Source organism: Bactrocera neohumeralis, chromosome 2 (assembly GCF_024586455.1).
Source record: "Bactrocera neohumeralis isolate Rockhampton chromosome 2, APGP_CSIRO_Bneo_wtdbg2-racon-allhic-juicebox.fasta_v2, whole genome shotgun sequence".
NCBI lineage: Eukaryota > Metazoa > Arthropoda > Insecta > Diptera > Tephritidae > Bactrocera > Bactrocera neohumeralis.
In genome coordinates, this window is record NC_065919.1 from 81,785,230 (window position 1) to 81,808,089 (window position 22,860).

General features: G+C 33.5%; 2 protein-coding genes across 7 annotated transcripts in view; one reads left to right on the forward strand and one right to left on the reverse strand.

Annotated features, from left to right (window-relative positions):
* LOC126761537 (uncharacterized) overlaps positions 1-22,860 on the reverse strand; it is a 79,399-nt gene that overhangs the window by 41,093 nt on the left and 15,446 nt on the right. The window contains exon 1 of one of the 5 annotated variants that reach the window (XM_050477854.1): positions 13,819-14,286. The exons of the other annotated variants lie outside the window; for them this stretch is intronic. Coding sequence (XP_050333811.1) covers positions 13,819-13,840 — 22 coding nt within the window. The 5' untranslated portion in view covers positions 13,841-14,286. Of the gene's footprint in view, positions 1-13,818; positions 14,287-22,860 lie in introns of those variants that run through there. 5 annotated transcript variants of the gene reach the window in all.
* The window catches only part of LOC126761522 (uncharacterized), a 58,474-nt gene that overhangs the window by 27,397 nt on the left and 8,217 nt on the right, over positions 1-22,860 (forward strand). The window contains exon 1 of one of the 2 annotated variants that reach the window (XM_050477823.1): positions 21,289-21,378. The exons of the other annotated variant lie outside the window; for it this stretch is intronic. The gene's annotated coding sequence lies outside the window, so the exon portion shown is untranslated. Of the gene's footprint in view, positions 1-21,288; positions 21,379-22,860 lie in introns of those variants that run through there. 2 annotated transcript variants of the gene reach the window in all.

The following is a 22,860-nucleotide window of genomic DNA, read 5'->3' on the forward strand; positions in this document are numbered from 1 at the left end:
CTGTTCAAAACTACTAAAAGCGCAATAAAGCAATTAACTAAAAGCGCCAGAAACGTAAAAAAACGTTGGGCGTTTGCCGTGGTATGACAAGCCTTTATAGGGGCCGGGGAAAAAATGGGACGTTGGGCGTGGCACTGACCACTTTTTGGTGAAATTCTATATCTCGGGACCCGGCTGACCGATTTCGACAAAATTTTAAACATTTTAAGCATTTTTTCATATTCCCATGTGTCGCTGTCAAAATATGAGCGAAATCGGATAATAACCACGCTTACTTCCTATATAGCACAATTTTAGATTCCACTTTATTATTTTACTTTCCAGTACACAAATCAAGAAGCAATTAATAAAACGGGATTAAACTTTGCACGAATAATGCCATCTTATGACAAAAAATTGTTCTAGTCCAACCAAAATGGTTCAAGACCCTAGATACCGAATATCGGAACCCCAGTACCTATATTTGACTTTTGATCGAAAATATCGGTCAATGTGTGAGGTATGCAATAGAAATTCAGACAGAATCTTTTTCCTGCGGTAGTAATTCTGTGAAAATGGGCGGAATCGGGTCAATACTTTCCTGAGCCCCCATATACCTAAAACAAAGATTTTCGAACTGTAAACTTGTAAAAATATTTTAAGCTTTTTCCGAAGATTTTCATTTTCCATTCAAATGTCAACATATAACTAAAAAGTTATTTCAGCACTCAAAGCAAAGTTCAGTCTCCTTTAATGGCCACATAGTGGGCTAACACCTCAGGATTGATGAACCAGTAATGGTTGAAGTATATGGTATTACACATTAAATCTAAATATCTCCAACTCTTGAAAGGCTTCTGAAAAAGATATTCTCGTCAAAAATTTCCCGCTAAAATTTAATTGAAATTCTGAAAATTTGTCTCTGGTGTTTTTTTTGTATTCAATACAAAAATATTAATTGCTTCGTATTTTTCCTGCATATAGGTTAATTAACAAATATAAATATACTTTTGGCAGAAACATCAAAGCGGTGAAATCAACTCAATTTACCTTTCGGCCATTCAATATTTTTACAAAATCAAACATACAAACGAACGCATGCGTTCGTTAGCTTGTTGTGGGGTAAAAGGTTCTTTCAGCAGGTAACCGCATTTTTGCGTTTGCATTTCAGGTTTCATTTCTGTATGTACAAATGGTTCATTCCATATCACATTTAATATACCAGCAAACAAGCACGTATAGAATTGTGTCTATCTGCAGACATAAATACCCCAATAGGCGTCCTGCCAGCATATTCAGCTAGAGTTCGCAGTGAAACAAAAATAAAATGAATTTATTAAATAAATAAATTTTTGAATAGACTCGGGCAAAGTGGAATATTTGAAAAAGCATAATAAATGCATTTAGAGAAACTATTGTAATCATAGAAATATAAATATACATATATAGACGTTTATATAGTATACATATATGTACATATATTTGTGTGATTTCATTACATATTTTATTCATGTTTGTATGTGTACAAGTATATATATGGGAGAGCTAATACTAACACTATAAAATGATAAGTGACGAATAAAGTCTTAAACAAATATTTTTATGTGCGGCAATTATTAGTAAAAGAGCATTGAAATATTAGCAGGATTTATGCTGGTTGATTGGTTTGTGTTGCGAAAGGCAGCTAATATATTGGGTTTGTAAAATATACTTTGCACAAAAACGAGTCGGCAATAATTGCTGTCCACAAAGTGGTGATTGGTAACCGCAAAGGTGTGGCTAATGAAATTCCACAGCAAATGCTCCGTTTAAATTGCTAAAGCGATTTACTTTTTATTGAATGTCATTCAAGAGAATGTCATAAGTTCTGGAAAAAATAAATCCACTAGTTTTGCAGCAATTTGAGTATTTAATTTAGCATAGTTAGAATGATGCGATTTAGGTGAGGTAGGTAGGTAGGTAGGTAGGAGTGCAGCCCTATCGGGCTCAATTAGCACTTGATGTGCCATTTTGATACACTATTCGTAGAACCTCCTGTATCTGCTATTACGTTTTACCTTCTCTCTCAAACCATTTTGAGGTTTCGATGAAACTACTTATGTCTGATATGCTTTTAGTGGAAATCCATTCAAGGTTTATTGCTTGATGGATTCCAAGTGGTTTGTGTCGGATCTGTGCTAGAGCTGGGCATTCGCAGAGAAAGTGGAAAATTGTTTCCTTGTTCCCTGCTACTCCGCAGCCTCGGCAGATGTCGTTGTAGGGCATACCCATTTGGATGCATGTTCCCCAAATGGCCAGTGCCCTGTTGTCGTAGCTGTTACTCTGTAGATGCTTTTTCTTGACCTATTTAATAAGTCGTTGGTTCTTTTCCTGTCATATATTGGCCATAATTCTTTAGTTATGACGCATTTTGTAATGTTTTTCCACTTGTTATTTGTAACTTGTTGAAATTGTCTATTGACCTCTCCTTTGATCGATCCTAGCGGGCTTGGTATTAGCTCCGCCTCGGATTCGTTGAGGAAAGCTCCTGTCTTTGCCAACTCGTCTGCTTTTTCGTTACCGAAAACGTTCCTGTGGCCGGGAACCCAGATCAAGTCTAGTTGGAGCTTGTCTTTTATTGAGCTTAGTGCTCACTTGAAGTTGTCAACTATGATGGAATTTGTCATGGGTGAAGACAAGGCCAGGAGCGCTGCCTGGCTATCCGTAAATATAGTTGCTTTATGTATATTCCCGTGGTTTTCTAATAGAACTTCGCAGGCTTTTTCTATGCCTAGTCCTTCTGTTTGGAAGATGCTAGCCGAGTTCGGTAGACGTATTTAGGTGAAATATGCCTCGTTTTGTAGGAAAATTTGATACCTTGGTATTTAATGAAAAAACAGGGACAGTCGATTTTCACAAACTTTCTATTAGACAAATTCACTTGAAGCCAAGTCAGGACTATTAGCTGGTTGCATAAGAGTCTCCCAACCAATTTCCTGGCGCTTCTGGCGAGTGACTAACGATAGGTTTGACCTAGTATTGTCGCCGTTACCACCGACATTGAGGTCTACACAGCCGGAATGAATTCGGGTGTTTTTTATTCGGTCAAGGGCTGCCAACTCGAAAAAATTCTATCGCTACAAAAACAACAATCTAGCATTGTTCTGATGCAACACACGTTTTCTCCTATTGACCGAAACTGCCTCCTTTTGCACGATTGCCTACTTCTGACCGTCCAGGAGTCCAAAAGTTGACAGTACATGTCTTGATAGAAGAGCAGCTCATAGTAGTTGATTATCTGCCAATCACACTAAACATACAGCAAACCATTCCTCATCCGCATTTGACCACGATCGTTTCGCGTGACTTTCACATTATCTTTACTTTTCATCATCAGGTGGTGGTGGTCAGTTTCAGAAATGCATACATTTTTTTCGAAATTCAGTCAATGAGCGAGCTTCTTTTTATATCCAGCCTTTTTTAAACGCTTCGAAACGGTTTCTCTGCACATTTAACTAATGAGCAATCGAATCAGTACTGAGGTGGATGGAGTCGCGCTGCAGGATTTCATACATACAATTGGTCTTCTAGAGTTTGTTTTGTCTGTGACACAAGATTATTGAATCGACATCGTCGAAACCCAAATTACGCTTGATTCACTGCTCCAGTAACATGACCATAAACACTATTCACAATTCGTCCACCTGTCTTGGTTTTTCGCCTTTATCTCAGAAAAACTCTAAAATGTGCCATATTGTCTCTTTTCTGGTGTCCACTTACTACCTTGGTTTGTTGTTTTTTTTTACTTCTTATACACATGTTATGTTATGTCTTAAATAATAAATAAATAAATAATTAAATGAAAAATTTAAAGCAATTATAGCTATGGCCAATTTCAGTACTAATAATACCACGTGCTCCTAAATTTACGAAGTACATACCTACAAAAGCATATATGTATGTATATGTTTACCACTTCTTCGCCATATCAAATTTTCTATTTAACACAATTACACATAGACACACCGGCACAAAGCCTTAGCATCGCTGGCAGTACAACATTGCGTATGAGTGACATGTGAGTTGCGTTCACTGCTCTTGAACGGAAACGCCGCCATTACGACGATTCGATCGTTTTACAACTTCCTGCCACAGTTATGGCGGCGCCGCCAATAGATTCGCAAGCGCTTTTCAGGCCAAACGTTTGTCAATATGACGGCGCTTTCCTCTCTTTGCAAAGCAAAGCAAAGCATTGCCTACGCCAAACATAGACGTCAAGAAGGGTATGAGTGTGTGTCTTTGTGCGTTTATTTGGATTTGCTAGCTACGTATTGCTTGCCTAGCTACGGGTAAATACTGTCAGCGTGTCAACGTCACTGTCGACTTGTAATTATTTCCTTTTTACATGCGTGTGCTAGCACAAATAGTTGAGTGTGACTGTGTGTGTGGGTGCAAAACATGTGTTTCAGGTGCACTTAGTTCTTTGCCTGCATTTGTTGTTAACCGCAATATACAATTAGAGTGCTGGCATAATAATATCCATGGCCTGCTCATTCACTTTGATGCCATGCCATCAGCTGCACCAGCTCAGCTCACTTGCGGTTGTCTTGACAGCGACGAGTATTTGATTTGCTTTTGTAATTGCCATAATAGTGTCTACAACAGTTGACCTTTAAAGTGTAGCTGTGCTTATGTGTGCAGGTGCTGGCGTGCAAGCTCTAGGTATTTATTGATTTCTTCGACTATCAATTGACTTCAATAACAAAGAATATACTGAGAATATAACTGATTAGTAATAGCATTAGGCATGTTGTCAATGATGATGAAGAAATGTTAAAAAGATGCTATTAAGAAGCGAACGAGTGGGTCAATTAGGTTTTACAGGTGCCATTAGGAGGCTGGAATATACTTTAAATAATTTATATTTTCCACTGACAAGCATAAGCCATCGCTTTTTTAGTTTTTTTGTCAGTGCTATTGTTGGCCACATTTCCGATATTTTAAAAAGATTTGCCATATTTTGTAATTCTATTAATTTTTTGAGGCTTTATGAAATGAAAAGACATCGAGGCAAGCAAGATGACAGTTTACTAAGAGATTTTATGTCTCAAGTCCCAGAGATTCCTAGATGTATCCCATAGGTTAAGGTTGCAATAGGAATATCTATTTTCTGTCATCTTCTCCACAATATATTTTTGTAATGTTCCTGAGTAGATCTTCAGCATGGCTACATACTTTAAATTGGAGTTGACAGCTACGAGCTAAGCCAGTTTCTTCAACGTCAACTGTCATCTTATCAAAGAGAAGGAGAGAATTTTTTGCTTTTGAAACCAACGATTAAATTTTGTGCTTGTTATTCTTTTGGTCACACCTTTTTTGTATATCTCAATAATAACAGAATACTTCCTACTTAAAATAACCTAAACAATTTTCAAAGAACCACTACATGACTGACTAATTTTCTAAGAAGCTAAAAAGTTGCTGTCTTTAATTGAGAACATTTTCTCCTGCCACACCCACCGCCACCAACATAGCCACCAACAAATTAACGGTTTAGCGCCTACGTTGACTAACTGTTGCTTCATTTCCGTTTAGTAATGAAGCACGAAATTGTGTGACCCACGCGCCCATTTTTGCGGCATCGATTACATTGAACTCTTTACGCTTTTTTGTTGTTGTTGCATATTGTTCGGCGGCACTCCTGCTTGAATATTGATTTCGTGTTACGTGTGCCAGCGCAAATTTATGGTCAATGTCATGGGTGTGGCCTGCTAATGAGATGCTAATGAGCTAGATAAAATTTCGAATTCGAAAATTAAACTGACATTCCTTTCGGCATTCCTTGCGCGCTAAGGAAATTTATGGCACACTAATTGCGCTGAAAGACTAATTAATTTTGTAGAAAGGGATAAGTGGAGAAAATGATGTGAAAAGTATATGGTGGCCCCACTGAGAATGCGTAGCCAGTGGAAATGGTGAGTAATTCATCATTATCGGACATAATGACATTAATGCAAATATTTTGTTGACAGGAAATTGTACTTTGTGGGTATTGATGTTATGAAATGATATAAGTGTAATTATATATATGTATAAAGTTACTTCGGATGTGGCAAGGGTTTTCAGTCATAATAGTCAATATTGTTATTTGAGCAAGCCGACGAGTTTTTAAAGACATTTTTGCCTAAAATTTAAATATAAAATTTCAAATTCGTAATCCTAAAAGGAGTTCCATTCAAAATTTATATAATATTTGCATATTCTTGCAACTTGTTGCTACAGAGTATAATATTCTTTTTTTATAATTTTTGGCACTGAGAAGTATCGTCTGATTAAGTTGGATTCAGCCTGTCAAAGCCATATTACATACTCACGCATTTTGAAAATTCAATGAAAGCATTATTACTGCCTTCAAAACAGTCCTTTTCAATAAGCTTCTCATAAGCCTTGGCTGGGTTGACCTTCACTACCTTCAGCTTATTTCGGTTCTTCCGGTTTTGTTTAATTTTTGGAACGACATTGGCTAGATTGTTGAACAATTTCGACATCTCGTCACCAGTAATGATGATGTGGTTCTCAAACTACGTTTTCAAGTATCATTTTGTGATCTCTACTCGACTTAGTTTTTGTAAAAGATCCAGTTATTAATATTAGTCTAGTATTGATACGCTTTATACCAAAAACTTTAACTAAATGTTTACAGTCGCTTCTTAAAATATGTTGAGATTCGCTGCTATCTCTGTGCTGCTGACATGAGGATTTTCAAACACTATTTCTTCAATTTTTTCGATTTTATTGTCTCGTATCGAGACAAGTTTTTGATGACGTCACGACCCTCACTGAGCGCTTTTTGTCTTGAGTTTGTGATAAAGTAGAATCTTCAAAACACTTTTGTTAATTTGTTTTGTTTTGTTCTAATGATTCCGTAGCCCTGAATCATGGCATGAAGACCCGAATTTTGCAGCAAACTAGTTTTTAAATTTTTTCATGGTAAAAATCGCCAGACAAACCTATGGTGAAGAAATCAAACTACTGCCAAACACACTCCAATTGACATATGGAGATCAAATTTCACGCGAATAATATGATGTTTGGAAAAATCGTTGACATAAGGGTATTGCAGGAGGAGGGGATTACTTTGAAGGAGATGAAATGGACAAAATTCACCTTTCAATGTGATCGCATTAGTATATAGGTCCGATACCGGCGGTTTCAACAAAAGAGCAGCTTCTTGGAGAGAAAAGAACGTGTATAAAATTTCAGTTCGATATTTCATAAACTGACCGACACAGCGGCATTGGTAAACCGACTCAGCTCGTCACGCTGATCATTTATACTACTATGAGCAAAAAATAGTAAGACTTTGTTTATAATTTGAAAATTCTTTGTTTTCAAAATCTATGTCGTCCCTCCCAAAGTAACCCCCCAGAATAGTTCCAAAATGGATGCTTACTGTTGATGTTTGGCAAATATCTATACAAAACTTTAAATAAAAAGCTTTAAACATTCATTAGACCTTTTTTTTTGTTTATAAGTTTCAAGCCTATGTTTTCAAGTTCCGATTTTTAAGAATCGTCTCCGCCATGAAGCATTTCACGAGCCTAAATTGTTGAAGTATTTATTTTATATTTATATATTTTATTATATTTATAATAGTATTTTTATTTTATGATATGAGATACAGTTTGTAATTCATCTTCAGGTTTGTGCATAGATATATTTTTCAAGGAGCACATCCAGTAAGTAAATTCGATTTTTTTTCATATCTCGATAGTGTATACCTTTAAAAATAACATATTAAAATTTTAAATATATATTCAGAAGCTTTTGAGTTACATGTTTCTTAAGTAAAGCTGTTTATCTTCAAAAGCTTTTTCCTCAAAACAACACCTTTCAAATTGGCTAAATTTGTAACTCAAAACAAAATCAATCGATCATGTTGATTTCTTTCTGCTTATTTGGTAAATATTTCTTCCTACAAATCTTGAAACCTCCTAGTTTTTTTATTGCATGGAAATTTTGGCGGTGCAAAAGTATTCTAATATTTAAGCAAAAATTGACATATTTTTGGAGTCTACCATTTTCATGAATTTCATTGCCTTTCAGCAATCTTAAGGTCATTGAATAGGCAATCATTACCGCAATCACTGCAATTTATGACCTTTATTTAGTGACTTCAGTTATGTTCTGAAAATTTTTAGATGGCGATAGCTATGTTCCTTAAATAGTTGAGTTCAGCGCAAAGCAAGTTTCAAGAATGTAGTCAGTAACAATTTTCCATTTCAAATGGAGTCATATTTTGTTCGATGTGAAAGACTCGGTAAACATTTTTCAACTATCAGCCGAATTCCACAAATTTTTGTTTCTATATGGGAAATATGCGTACGCATATCATTTCAACAAAAACTTTTCTTCCGAAAAAGCATTGCTTAAGCCACAAAGTACTGATTTCTGAAGCGAATTTCTAAAGATTTGTGCTCCTGAAGAGATAAAATACTTATTAATAATCATTTGCTAACGATATTTCAAGCAGTAAACGCCATTGCAGCCGAAAATTTTAAAGACCAACTTTCAAATACACTTTTGTAAGTACAATTACTCTAACTCTCCCATCTATCTCAATCAGAGCTGCTGCTGACACTTATTTCCCCTTAACTTGTCCAGTGACAAATTCATTAATTTACTTTTCGACACTTCTCTCTCTCTCTCTAACACGAAGCAGATCTCACAATTTTCAATGTGAATTTAAATTTACAGAATTTATTATGGCAGTGAGCAAATTAAATTCACTTAAATGCAATATCAGATAGAGAGAGCGAAGAACAAATAAATATTTCCCCAGGGCATAAACACTTGACATTGGTGCGTCGGTTCAATGGTTTAAATAAATGAGCAATTCCTTGAGCAGCGCTTGTATTTGCAATTTCCAATCTGCTTAGCTGCGTCGCACAGCCACAGCCAATGCATATATAAACAGATAAATTTACGGATGATTGTGTAGCGTTAGCGTAGACTTGAAGCCAACTGAAAGAGGAAGCATATTATGAAATTCATTTCATATTTCCACAAATAACAATGAGCCAAGAAGTGCATGCCGACACACACATGTTTGTATGTATGTATGGGAGTATGTGTGCATGCATGTGTGTGCATAACTGTCTAGATAAATACATGTGGGCAAGCGTACGTGCCTGCATACCCGATGTCCTTTTCTTTATGCATGCTTGCTGCACTTTGATTTTGCTCCGGCATTTTGTCTACATACACTCCCAATGTGCACATGTGTGCCTGTGTATATATGAGTGCACATGTGTTTATGTTTGTCTGTCTTTTATTGTTAAAATTTATTAAATTTATTGTATGAAATTTTATTGGAATTCGGAGAGGAACTCTCAATAGCCATTCATGTAATAATACTGCACGAGCTTTTGCTACTTCCGCACACATACATATATACATACATACATATATGTATGTAGGTATTTGTTTATATGTATTTTATGTGCGTATGTTCTTATTTGTACACGCATATGGGCATGTAGGCCACGCATGAAGGCTTAAGTTATTGTACTCAACCAGATGTGAAATAATGCGTCTTTGTATTGCACTTGTGTGAGTGTATACAGTTAAGTGCTGGTATTTAGTGTGTGTGCAGTCAAGTGGCTTTGTTATGGGCAAAGCGGTAGTTGGGTGGTGGTTTGATGTTCGAAACCTAAATTTTGGCATATAAAAAAAGGGTACTAAAGATTGATATTACTTATGCCAAGAAAAAAATTTAAAATGATTCTTGTTAAATATTTTTTTTCACAACGCGATGAATGATGACAAAGTAATCACCTTCAGTGTTGTATATATATACGTATATATACATAAATAATATTAACAAAAACTTTAGCGCTTGTAATTTGCCTCCAACCATTCATAATTCCATATTTTGCATCGATATGTGCTTTGTAAATACACACAAAGTGCATTAGGGCGTCAGTTATTTCCCGGATTCATAGTTTTCACAGACACCACCTGAAGCTTCAGAGTCTGCCCAGACTCTTTATTTGAAATTCTTACCGTGCTTAAATCATTCAAACTTTCCCATATATTTAGCATAGAATTTTTTGATCTTTGCATTATTTTTACCTCCAATCAAATACCACAACTTCGAAAATATAATATTGATTAGTCGAAAAAGTCGTTTCGTATTTTGTCAATATATGTCCTTGCTGTCGTATATCTCCAGTGTTACCAATCACATTGTGCCATACCATTTATAGTGTGGGAAAGGTGAGATTTTAAGCTTAATTTAACTAAAAAAAAAATTCGAGTAAGTTGAAAAAAGTTACAGCTGTTCAAAGATGAGGGAAAATATTGAAGAAATTCGCTACATTTTGAAATTTTTGTATAAAAAAAGGGAAAATGCCACGCAAGCAACCAATTAAATTTGTGAAGTTTACAGAGACGATGCTGTATCAGTTCATGTAGCACAACAATGGTTCGCTCGCTTCCGTTCTGGATATTTCGAAATTTTGATGGAATAATGTCTCTAGCGGAAAAATGGCAAAAGGTGGTCGATGAAAATGGTATATATTTGTTTATTTATTTATTATTACAAATACAAGAAAAAAAAAATAAGTTGCTGTTTGATTAGATATACGAAAAGACTTTTTCGACTACCCAATATTATAATACAAATATTCGAAAATATATTGTAATACAAAAATTACTTTTTTTGGAAAAAGATCTGAGTGATTTTCCTATAAAAAGATGTTAGTAAAAGTTACACGCAGCTAAATTATGTGTATGCATTTACTGTATTCGTACAGTACACCATGACGTATGAGTAATTTGAAGTATAAAATGAACTGTATAAAGCATTTAAAACCTTTTCATGGAAAAAATCAGTCCTACTTTGATGGACATATCTAAATTTAACTTTTTGTACGTTCGACGTTTGCATTTAGAAACGGCCTGATACACTTAGTCGAGACCAATGGTGATTAACCTAGGACAGTTTACATATTTTGTATGGAAATACGTGTTGTATTAGAAATATAGATTTTGAAATTTTTTCTCGATTTGGTTCAAATAAAATTGACTACCTTGTTCACGCTTGGCGTGGCAATAAAAAAATGTAACATTTTGAAAATATTTTCGAAAAAATCTCAGCGGCTAAAGTATACTAGATAAACATAAGAACAGAAAACGAACATTATTCAACCGTAAGCAGTTCATATATTTTTTATTGAAAATATTGGTGCACTAAGATCTAATTTATCCTTTTTTCGTCCTTTTCGATACGATATCCTTGAATTTTTTTTGAAATCTATAGACAATAAACTAAAGCTGTTCGTTTGCTACACTCTAAATATATTTAAATAACATTTAAAAACAAAATATGGGCACTTCAACTCGCGAGGGTTAATGTAAAATATCGAAAAATCTCAAAATAGAAAGAAACATTATTTAAGCTTTTTTTTGAAAATAAAGAAATAATTTAAACTAAAAGTTCAGCATACCAAAAAGAAAATTAATAAAAATAACGCATATATAAATATATATATTCACATATATATATTTATCTTGTGATATTATGTGACATAGTCGTAAAAATTCCAACTACGTCAATGCCATGTGCGTACATATTTTATCGCTTGTAAAAGTAAATAAATTTTGTAAAAAAAATGTAAAAATAACTGAAATGCCTCACAGCAGATATCTGTGATAAAATACTTGCATGTTGAGTCAAGTAAACATCTTTTGGCTGTGGGCAATGAATACTGCCAATAAATACCAGCAGCTTCTTTGTAGTTCGTTGCACAGAACATGTTGTTGGAATATATTGAATATTTTGAAGTTGTGAAGCTCAAAATAGTTAGCAGTAATTGTGCAAGAAATTTTAAGGTATGGAAAATTATTTATGATAAGAATAAAAAAATGTTAATAATTCATATATTTAGTTATGTTTTTACATAGTATATAGAGATAGAATATAGAGATAGATTACTAGGAAAATTTTGCAAAGTTAACTTTGATGATTAGGCTATAGTTTGTTTGTTAAATGAAGTGGAGGTTAGGAATATGATTTTTTCCCAGAAATAAAAATAAAAGTATAATCCAACTATTTTATCTATTATTTGATATAATTTTTTTAATTGATCTATAAACATATATTACGTCTAAAAGTTGAATACTTTTAAATTCATGTTGCTGGTTTTGTTGTCATTGTTATAATAGTTTAAGGTTAAATTATGTTTTCCACCACGGAAATTACGGTAATTACATTTAGAAGTTGAAAAACTTGCGCTTTATCGACTTATGGGGTTATATAAGTACGTTGTGATCGGTCAACATTCATATTCAATAAAATGATCGCTACATCCTCTAAAAGTTTCCCAAATTTTCCTTTATTTTTCCGCAACACAACGTATATAACCCCTTAGAGAAATTTAAATATTGTCATATATCAAAGCAATGCTATGAGCGCGGTTGGAAATCCGTTGAAGTAACAACAATTTCAGTTTTAAAATTTTGTTTCCAAGTTTTATTCATCAGAGGATTTGTTGCTCATGATTTCAACCTCAGCATAGCAAAAATTTTGAAAACTGACATGAGTCTAATTCGAGTCTCAATGCTTATTGATGAATGTCTCTTCAGAACCTCTAGAACAAGGATAAAATTAAGTTTGTTTGGAAGACATTTGGAATAATTTTTTAGACCAATTATTTAAAATAAACGTTTCATTTCATGAACTTGTTCCAATGTCGAGCTACATACTTGTGAACCACAAATACTTTATTTGGATAATTGACTTTCGTTGACAACTCTATATTGAAACCAAAATGAATGCAATTGTAGGGTACTAAGATGCGACAATCATTATTATTATATACACGCGCAATGAAAAATTAAAACCGGGTTTCTGAGTATTAAAATTTTTCGATACAGGAAATGCTTTCCATTTATTTATAGTGCGACAAATATTTAAAATAGCCTTGGGGAGTCCATGTTATCACGAACAAAAACCTTTCGGTGGCACATAGATTGAGTGAAGGTCTTGATCTACCTCCATTCATGATGATAAGATCGAAAGTTAAAGACACAATAAAAAACGCCATGATGGCATCAGAGACTGTTTAGTTAATGTTTTGGGTATGAAGCGCGTCGGTGTTCAAATTCTAACATGATTGTGAGCGACTTTACGGCTAAACACAAAACTAGAGACATTTTGGTTGCGAATAACCCTGGGGAGTCCGTGTTATCACCAAAAATATATTTCGGTGCTATAAAGATTGGACGAAAATCGCCGTGTTGCAATCAGAGTGAAACAAGAGGATCTCAGCATCTCCTTCCGATAGTCTTAGCCATTTTGGTTAATGTTTTGGGTATGAATCGCATTAATGGTCACATTCTAGCATAATAGAATCTTTTAGGTTGGTTTATGTTTTGGGTATGGAGCGCGCCAATGCTCACATTCAATAAAACAGAAAACTCATCCTCTTTGCCACATTTGGATCCTTTTTTTGTTTGAAAAACTTGAAAATCCGTTTCATGAAACGTCTTATAAGTCCATTGATTCAATATATATAAACGGGTAGAAAAATTGTGTATCTCAACCAAACAGCTGCTAAACACACATTAACTAAAATATGGAGATAAAGGTCTTCCCAATCTAGAAAAAACTTTTTATCGATCTTGAGTTTATGCTATATAACTTTTTTGCAGCTTTTACTAGTAATTTTTTGCCATTTTAACGAGGACAGTAATGGCGAGCGGGACATGACTAATAATTAAATGAAATATTGTAAAAATTAACGTTTTGTAGTATCAAAATTAGTTTTTAAATGGTTTTTCATCTAGAATTCTCACCTCTTTGCACCGATGCCTGCATGATCCTTAACTAATTTGCTCCTCAATGCATTTGCTACACGTTTCAATCGGTGTATATGTAGAAAATATTGCATTATTGCCAATACTACCGCTGTAACATTGCCGTTTGCTCCTCCCACTGTGAACACATCACTGATCGGGTCAATAATAAATTGGGCGCCATATAATTTATAATTCTACATGGCATACCTCTAACTATACCCTTGCACTTGATAAATATATAATAATATAATAAATTGAACACTATTGTAAAACGTACACAAACGCTTAAATATCGAAAATATCTGCATTAAACAAAATTCCAGTTTCACTACAATAAAATATTTCGTTTTCGTGTACAACTTGTGGTGAAACTGCAATGAGGAGGAAAATCTCTTTTGATTTGTCGCATTGGCGGCAAGTTGCGCCAAGGCAAGTTTCCCGTTTTAACGTTGGCAACTCGAATGGAACACTAAGCTCAGCAAAATTCCACAATTTATTTGCGATATATTTTATGTTGCAATAAAATCGCCATACTTTACAAGCAACAACAATAACAAACGCATGCATATATACAAATACAAAAACAGTTACATATACATGGACAGTTGCAACACCGCAGCTTTCATCAATAAACGATAAACTTGATTTTCATTGACAATCATTGCAGCGAGCAACTCGAGCGGCGAGCATAAAATGCAAGGATGTGCCTACAGCGATGTGCAAGCACACACACACAACACATAAAAGTGCACAGCTCGGCTGTCTAGCTTGCAATACTCGTATGTGTGTGTGTCTATGTGCACCTTTTCGCCTTAGGCGAGTTGCCGTTACTTGAGTTAGCAACAACACCAGGGCATATTTTTTAAAATACCTATCCGCCGGGCACTGAGTGAAAGGTATGTTGTATCCTTTGGCTATGCCTCGTTTTATCTGCACTTCTGCTTTGATCATTGAACGGACTCAATATAATTGCAGCGCAACTTTATTTGCTGCAGTTTGTGGTTGAATTAATTTACGACAAGTGCTCGCCATTAGCAGCCACGAGAGGTTTTATGGTTGTCGGTGGGCGAGAGCGACTGTAGAGGTGCTAACTTTCTATCAGCTACATCAAGGCAAGTGCAGCTGCTGGGGGAGCTCTTACTTTTATGAGACTGTGGCGTGAAATTATTAATTTTTCATTAATTGAGTGGTTGTTATTGTTGTATTTATTGATTTAATTATGTCTAAATAATCAAAATCAGATAATCGATTACTGCGGGATCCCCATGAGAATTTATTCATGGGACATATTTAACTTTTTGTACGTACTAGAGATGAGATTGATAATAACTATCTCTTAGTGAAGAGATATTACAAAACTAGAGCGCGATTTAATCATTCCTGTAAAGAAATTTGAGAACAAATTAAGCAAAATACATTTAAAATAATCATTTTCTCACGATTCGTATATAGACTGTTTGATAAGGACTTCAACTGTAACACCAAAGCACTTCATCTCATAAGACGAAAGAACATATGTTCAATATTATTTATATGATTATTCGTGACTCTAAGGCTTAAAAGGGCAAAATTGGCAAAAAATTATCATTAAGAGGATTAATATAAGCAAAGGCACATATAATCACTTCGGTAAAATCTTAAGAAATATTTTTCTCAAGTCCTTCTTGGTAGAACCTTTCTATTTGGAATCGAAAACCCTTTGCAGCAATGAAAATATTGCTGCCGTTTAGGCAAGTGTTGCTGAAGACTGCAATTTGTCGATTCCAAGCCATTCTCAAAAATTGAAACTTTCTCAAACCAAAACCTGGCGCATTCTGAGAAATGATTTGTTGTTCTCACTCGTTCGGCTTGGAACAACCTGAAAACGATTACGATTGTTTTTTAAGAAAATGATCTTCTCCGATGAGGCTCACTTTCATCTGAGTGGTGCGGTGAATAAAGAAAAAAAAACAGTCGATTCTGGTTCCAAGAAACAAATTATTCATGAATAACCATTGCATTCATCTAAATCGACAGTTTGGTGTGGTTTTGGTTTGGTGAAATCATCGGTCCGTACTTCTATCTAAATGAAGCTGATGACACCATTCCTGCCTCTTTACTATACTGTTACTTTTTATGGCCGCAATTGGAAGAAGTTGATCTTGATAACATCTGGTTCCAAAAATACGTGCTACGAACCACACAGTCCATGCAACAACCGAATTATTGCGAAAAAAGTTTGGAGATTCGATTATTTCAAGAAAAAGTAATGATCCAATGGTGTTAAACACAATTTATTGGAGGCCATTCAGTGTCAGGCCATTCAGTGTCAGGCCTCCAATAAATTGTGTTTAATACCATTAGATCATTACTTTTTGTGGGGCTATTTGAAGTCATTGGTCTTTAGCAATAAACTAGACCCACTTCAAGCTTTGGATGTCAATTTTGGACGTGCTATTCATGACATAAGACTTGAGTGGGTGCAAAAAGTACTCGAAAATTGGGAGAGGCACATTCATACGTAGGTTGCTATATATATTTCTGGCCAAATAATGTAAATAGGCATATTTATCAACGAAAATGGTATTTTTTTTTAATTATTATTTTTTTATTTTTATTTTTTTTTGTCGACTGCTGTTTTGTTTCGGGCTCATACGCATAGATCCATGATTCGTCGCCTGTGACGATTTTATAAACGTCTTTTGAAGCACCGCGATCGTATTTTTTCAGCATTTCTTTACACCAATCCACACGAGCCTTTTTTGAGCGATTGTCAAATTGTGCGGGATCCAACGAGAACAAACCTTTTTTACGGCCAGGTGTTCATGCAACATCGAATATATGCTGGTGGGAGAAATGCATAGGCATGCCTCTATCTGAAGGTATGTTACATAACGGTCTTGCATTATCAGTTCACGTACGGCATCGAAGTTTTCTGGCAAAACGGCTGTTTTTGGACGACCTTCACGGAACTCGTCTTTGAGCGAGCGTCGGCCACGATTGAATTCGTTGTACCAGTTTTTCACAGTGCTATAGGATGGTGCTTCATAGCCATACAAAGATTTTAGTTCATCGATGCACTCTTGTCGTGATAATCCACGTCGAAAGTAGTGAAAAATGATCGCACGAAAATGTTCACGAGTTAATTCCATTTTTTGACCGAGATGAATTTTTAATTCCCTGCAAATTAAACAATTCACGATTAAATGGCAAAACGTTCTGAGTGATGTTATGCTAAAAAATGTCAAACTTTCCAATGGAAATGTCAGATTGCACCTGGCAACACTTAGTATTGCCCTAGGCCAGAATATATATAGCAGCCTTCGTACTTGCTGTGGACATCTGGGGTCGCAAAATCATACTAATGCTATACATCCATTAGCATAATACATATTTTCAAATGTATAGAAAATCGGTTATAATCAAAAACTCGTATGACTCTACCTGATCTCAGTGCTTTAAATGCAGTCCTAGAGAAAATACTTATGAAATATCACTGCCTACGCCTACAAAATGATAATCGCAATGACCTTTTCACCTAATTGCTTAAAGTTCACTGAATTCAGTGAGTTGAAAAAGTCAGCTGACCTCTCAAAAGGATCACATGCATCTTGCCCTACATGTGCCATTACACGAATTAGTTCAGATTTGTTTTATGACTCTCCTTCCACTTTCTAAGTTTTACTAATGAAACGCACACAAATCTATAGAACCTCAACGGCGGCTGATTTTGTCCTTAAAAATAGATTGTGAAAAAGCAAGAAAAAAGAAGGAGCACGAAAAAGGAAATATTCTTGGATTCAACTCAAACACGAAGTTGTTGCGCCTCATTAAACTATGCTCATAGAAAAAGTTTTAGACAACTTGATGAACCAACGAACAGAGAAAGAGACATGAGAAGTTACTTCGCCCTACTCGTATGTGTCACAAACCCACCGACATACTCAGAAGCGTGCAAGTGTGTGTGTGTATGTGTAAAGGATACAGGTTGATGATATTGCTTGTATTAGTTCGCTTTCATTCGTCGTTTCATTTGTTTGGGTTGTGGTTTGCGGTTGAAATACCTTTGGTACTCACTGAAATGGAAAACTGTATTTCTGATTTATATTTAACTTCCTTTAAAATTTTTTCCATTACGGGTATTGATTAGCTAGTGTGTGAGAAATAAAATGTTTTTACTTTTTTTAGGTTAGAAATTTAAAACAAAAATAATAAATACACATGTAAAATATTACAGCAAAATTTTAATTCGGTTCATAACCTAGAATAATGTCACTACTAACAGTGAAGTGCTACTGATATCATATTTATTGAAAATATCTAGAAAAGATATTTCGAAATAATGTACAAATGAAACGAAAAAGCAGCTATGAATAGTTTTCCAAATGTTTAGTGTGGTCTTGTTTGCATTTTATGTAAAAAATTACCATAAAAATGTATGTGTATTTCATACCACCAGAAAGTAGAGATTTTAATGAACATAAAGCCTATTGATTAAAAAAAGTACTGATATTTTGACGTGAGAATTTTTAAATTAAATCTAGATTTTTTCGATTTTAAGTCAAAATACAAAATTTTTTAAATAACCAATTAACCGTGAATGTACGACATATGAATATAAGTTTCAACCAAATTTCGTGAAAGAAAGCTGTGTTTTGTATAAAATAATAATAGTTAAGTAAGGAAGAGCTAAGTTCGGGTGTAACCGCACACTTCATACTCCATGCGGCTGCGATGTCTTGTTGGACCCGATTCGTTTGAGTCTCTTGAGGACTTCCACGTGGCGTTGACAGTTTGTCCAGGAGGAACAAATCCATGGTGGACGATGCCTTTGATTTCAAAAAAGACAAAAAGCATCTCTTTCACGTTTCACATAGAATTTAATCGCGTATCTCTGCTCTAACGAACGCTGCATTTTCGGCTTGCACCACTCACAGAAACACGTCGCGCGAAAATGTTTGTCCTGACTCTCCAGGTGCTCGGAGACAATTTTCTAACCACTCGTTCGTTAACTAGGAACGCCCTCTACCGAATCCAGTCGGTGCGCGTACCGGTGAAAGAAAATCAGTCCTATTACTTTCCGGACAAACCCTGTATTGGCGCTGAGAAATTATTCGTGCAAAGTTTCATCCCCTTACAGGATATATATTATCAGAGTATAAAAATCCAAAACCTTGGATATTTAATTTTTTCACATAAAATTTGAGGTTATGTGAAAAAAGTTTATAAATAAAGGTGAAATACAACAATGCCATATGTACATCTGTTTTCTATAGAAATCGTAGTTTCGCCTGAAATCGAAATTAACCACTTTTCACACTTAAAAATTCAACCATACCATCCACCTTCCGTTTTCCGACCTAGAATCGCACTTAAGTTATTTTTCCTTTAAAGTTTGCTATTTTGTCTTACGTTTTCGAAGCTAAATTTCTTCCATTTTTTTTTTAATTTTTAAGGCTTCTGCATTAGTCTATATGTATTTGAACAAATTATTACGCAGTGAAAATTAAATCTTATTCTTGAACAGAATTTAACGATCTGTAAAACGAGTAAATAAATTTTTTGGAAAGTTGACTGGTTCAAAGGTTATTCGAGGTCAAAGTCCAACTCTAAACTAAATATAATTTTTACAATTTTTAACATTATTCCTCAAAATAATGCCACAAAATCATAAGCTATAGTATTTGTTGTAACATTTATGAAATGTTTTTGTTATTAAAAGCACAATGATTGAGTTTCTGAGCATCTGCTGTTCAAACTATAATATTTACTTATTTCATTCGAAATAATGCTAATATATTCCGAAATTTACCCTAATTATGATAATGAGGGTTTTAACTGCATGAAAAGTACCATACAAATATTTTTCACATGTCGTAATATGTTTTTTTTTATTTATTTATAGTTTTAATTCTCACTGCGGATTGATAACACTGAATTGTTAAGGAAAAAAAGTTAGCATGCGTGAATTTCCACAGAATTTCATAGGAATTTAAACGCATTGTTTGTTTAAAGTTCACTGGGGGTTCACTGTGTTTGTTTTGATATAAAACCAGAATTTGAGAAACAGTTTGGCTTACTTCGAATATTCTTTTTATTGAACTTCACGTCAAAAAATTACTAATAAGCCCAGAATTTAAAGAAAAATATAGTGTTTTGATTGTACTTTTTTCTTCAGTATTGAAAAAAAAGTTTTTTTTTGTTGTTTCTGATCTAAAAAAACTTCTGCTCTGCAATCGGTTTCTTAATAGTTTCGGCCACAGGAGATATGTGTTTTAAGAGAAAATTTCTTTTAATTGTTTCTGTGCTCAGTTCACGAAAATAAATTCGTCAAATCTGACTTAAGCATTTCTTTGAACCCGCGATATCTGATTTTTGAACTGTGTTGCGCTTCTGGCACGTTTCGGAAATTCCCACTACGTCATACCCAACAACATTTGAAGAAAAGACATATTTAAACTTACTGAATAATTTACAAAGAATTTTGAGACTGCAAAAATTCTAAAGGCACTTCGCTATTAGTCATTTCATACTAGAAACAACAGGTAAACATTTATACAAGTGATGAATGAAATACCATTTTTTAATTTCCGATTACAGTTACTACACGCTGTTTACTTAGTTGACTAATCAAGCGTCCATTGTGCAACGTCATCGACACTTTGAAATTGATTAAAGATAAGCAAATATTAGTGGAAAACAGATAAGAGAAAAGTATTGACAATTTGTGATAAGACAATAAAATAGGTTTCGGTGTTGACGCATAGCGCTTAAGAAGTTAATGTACGAATGAAGCAGCTGCGTTTCGCGGCATGACGTAGCCAAGCGAGAACAGAAAGTAATTGAGAAGCATACGCAAACAAGCGCCGAAGAACCAAAAGCATTGCCAAAAATTTAAAAACATTTATTGCGAAAATTATAAGTAATTGAAGTAATTGGAAAATTCCGAGAAAACCAGCAATATCGTTCATGTCAATTTTAGGTAGTCCAATTTCTGCACGCCAAATAAAAATTGGCGATTTTTGTTTGAAAGCTTTTTAATGTTTCATCTTTTTAATTTTTGGTGATTTTTTTTTTCATTTGCCATTCGTTTGTTTCCAATCGACAGTATTTTTTGGTATTATGCTGTGTACACACTATAGCATTTCGGTAGCGCAACATTTGTACCACTAGTTGCCCGTCTGACTTTTAAAATCCGATATTAAAAACTCTTTTAGAAGAACGCGCTCTTTGCGTTAGATCGTACAAGAATTGCCAATGCTGATAGCAAAGGTTGTGTGCTACTATCTTGGCGCGAGCAAAGCGCGCATTATTCGTAATCTCTTAATTGTTTACATTCGTACATATGTATATGTATGTACATATGCGCGTGCCAGCTGTGCAAACTTCTGGAATAGTATAGCCCACACTTAAGATCGCTTAGTAAAAGGTCTTTGCGAGTATATAAACGCTTCTACTCATGCATCACTTCTCAATTCAGCAGTTGATTTATACCCGACTGCACGCGCATAGAGACGCTCGAGTCGCGTCGCGTTTGAGCATATAATTCATAATTGGAGTATTATAAGTAGCAAGAGTGTAAGTGCGAAGAGATACGAAACTGTTTATGGTAATTAAAATTTAAAAAAATAAAAAATTGTTTATATTTGCACTGGTGATTTGAAGCCAACAAAACGGGCAGAACTAAGTGCGGTGAAGTAAAGCAACAATTGTAGCAACAAAATTTAATGTTATTGTAAAAAGAAATAATACAAAAATTTTTTGAATAACGGCCACATGGTGTGATTAAATATTGGTTGTTTTTGTTCTTAAAAAATTCACAAGAAAGTGTGATTAGTGCTAAAATTTCTCGGCTTTTTAAATGAAAAAAATGCGTATTTTTTAAAAATGGATTTAGAAAATGATTTTTGAATAAACATTTTGTATAAAAAATGAATTTATTAAAAATATGAAATAAAATTTAATAAAATGACAAACATTTTCCGAAAATTCTAAAATAAAAAAACAATTATTATTCAAATTTTAAATATTTGAAAAAAAGTGCAAAATGTTTTTTTTTGTAATTAATGGAATTGAATATAAGTAAAAAAAAAACACACATTTCCGAAATAATGGCATTGGTTAAAAAATTGGTTTCCTTAGTTGAGCTTTTTGTGCCAGAATTTTGTCGGTGTTTTTATTGACCTGTGTCATTTATAATAAATGACAAAATGTTCTGATTGTCCCGAAATAAAAGCACCAATAATATCGAAAATAATTAAAATAAAAAAATTGAAATAAAAAAAATCAATTAAAGTAAAAAGTAAAACAAAATTAAAAAATGTTATTATAATTACAATAAACTAAAACAAAATTTAAATAAAATAAAATATTGAATGCAAAAAATATAATAATTTAAAAATAAATACACAAAATTTAATTATGTTCAATAAAGCAAAAATAAAAATAAACAAAATGTATATAAATTAACCAAAATTCAAAAAAATAAAACATAATAAGAAATAAAACAACATATGAAAAAAATCATATCAAATAAAAAATTAAATTAAAGAAAAAATTAAATTAATGCAAATTAAAAATTAAGGAATATAAGTTTAAATGAAATAAAATTTAAATAAAAACATTAAATGTAAATAAAATTAAAGTAAAAAATAATAAAAAAAATATGTAAAATATAAAAATATCAATAAAAATTAAATAAAAAAATTTAAAAAAATTAAATTAAGCTATATACAGCAAAAAAAATAAAATAAAATTCAATACTTCGAAACTAAATTAAATTAAATTTAAATAAATTAAAAAATAAAATTAAACTAAATTCATAAAAAAAAATAAAATAATTTAAGATAAAATAAATATTTAATATATATAAATAATGTAATGAATATAAAATAAAATAAATAAAATAATTAAGTTTAACATTTCATTTAAATAAAATTTTTTATTAAATTAAAGAACATTAAAAAATAAAAATAAAAAAAATTAAAACATATATATATTAAATATAACAAAAAAACTGAAAAAAATAAAATATTAATTTAAGTTAAGTAAAGCAAAAAA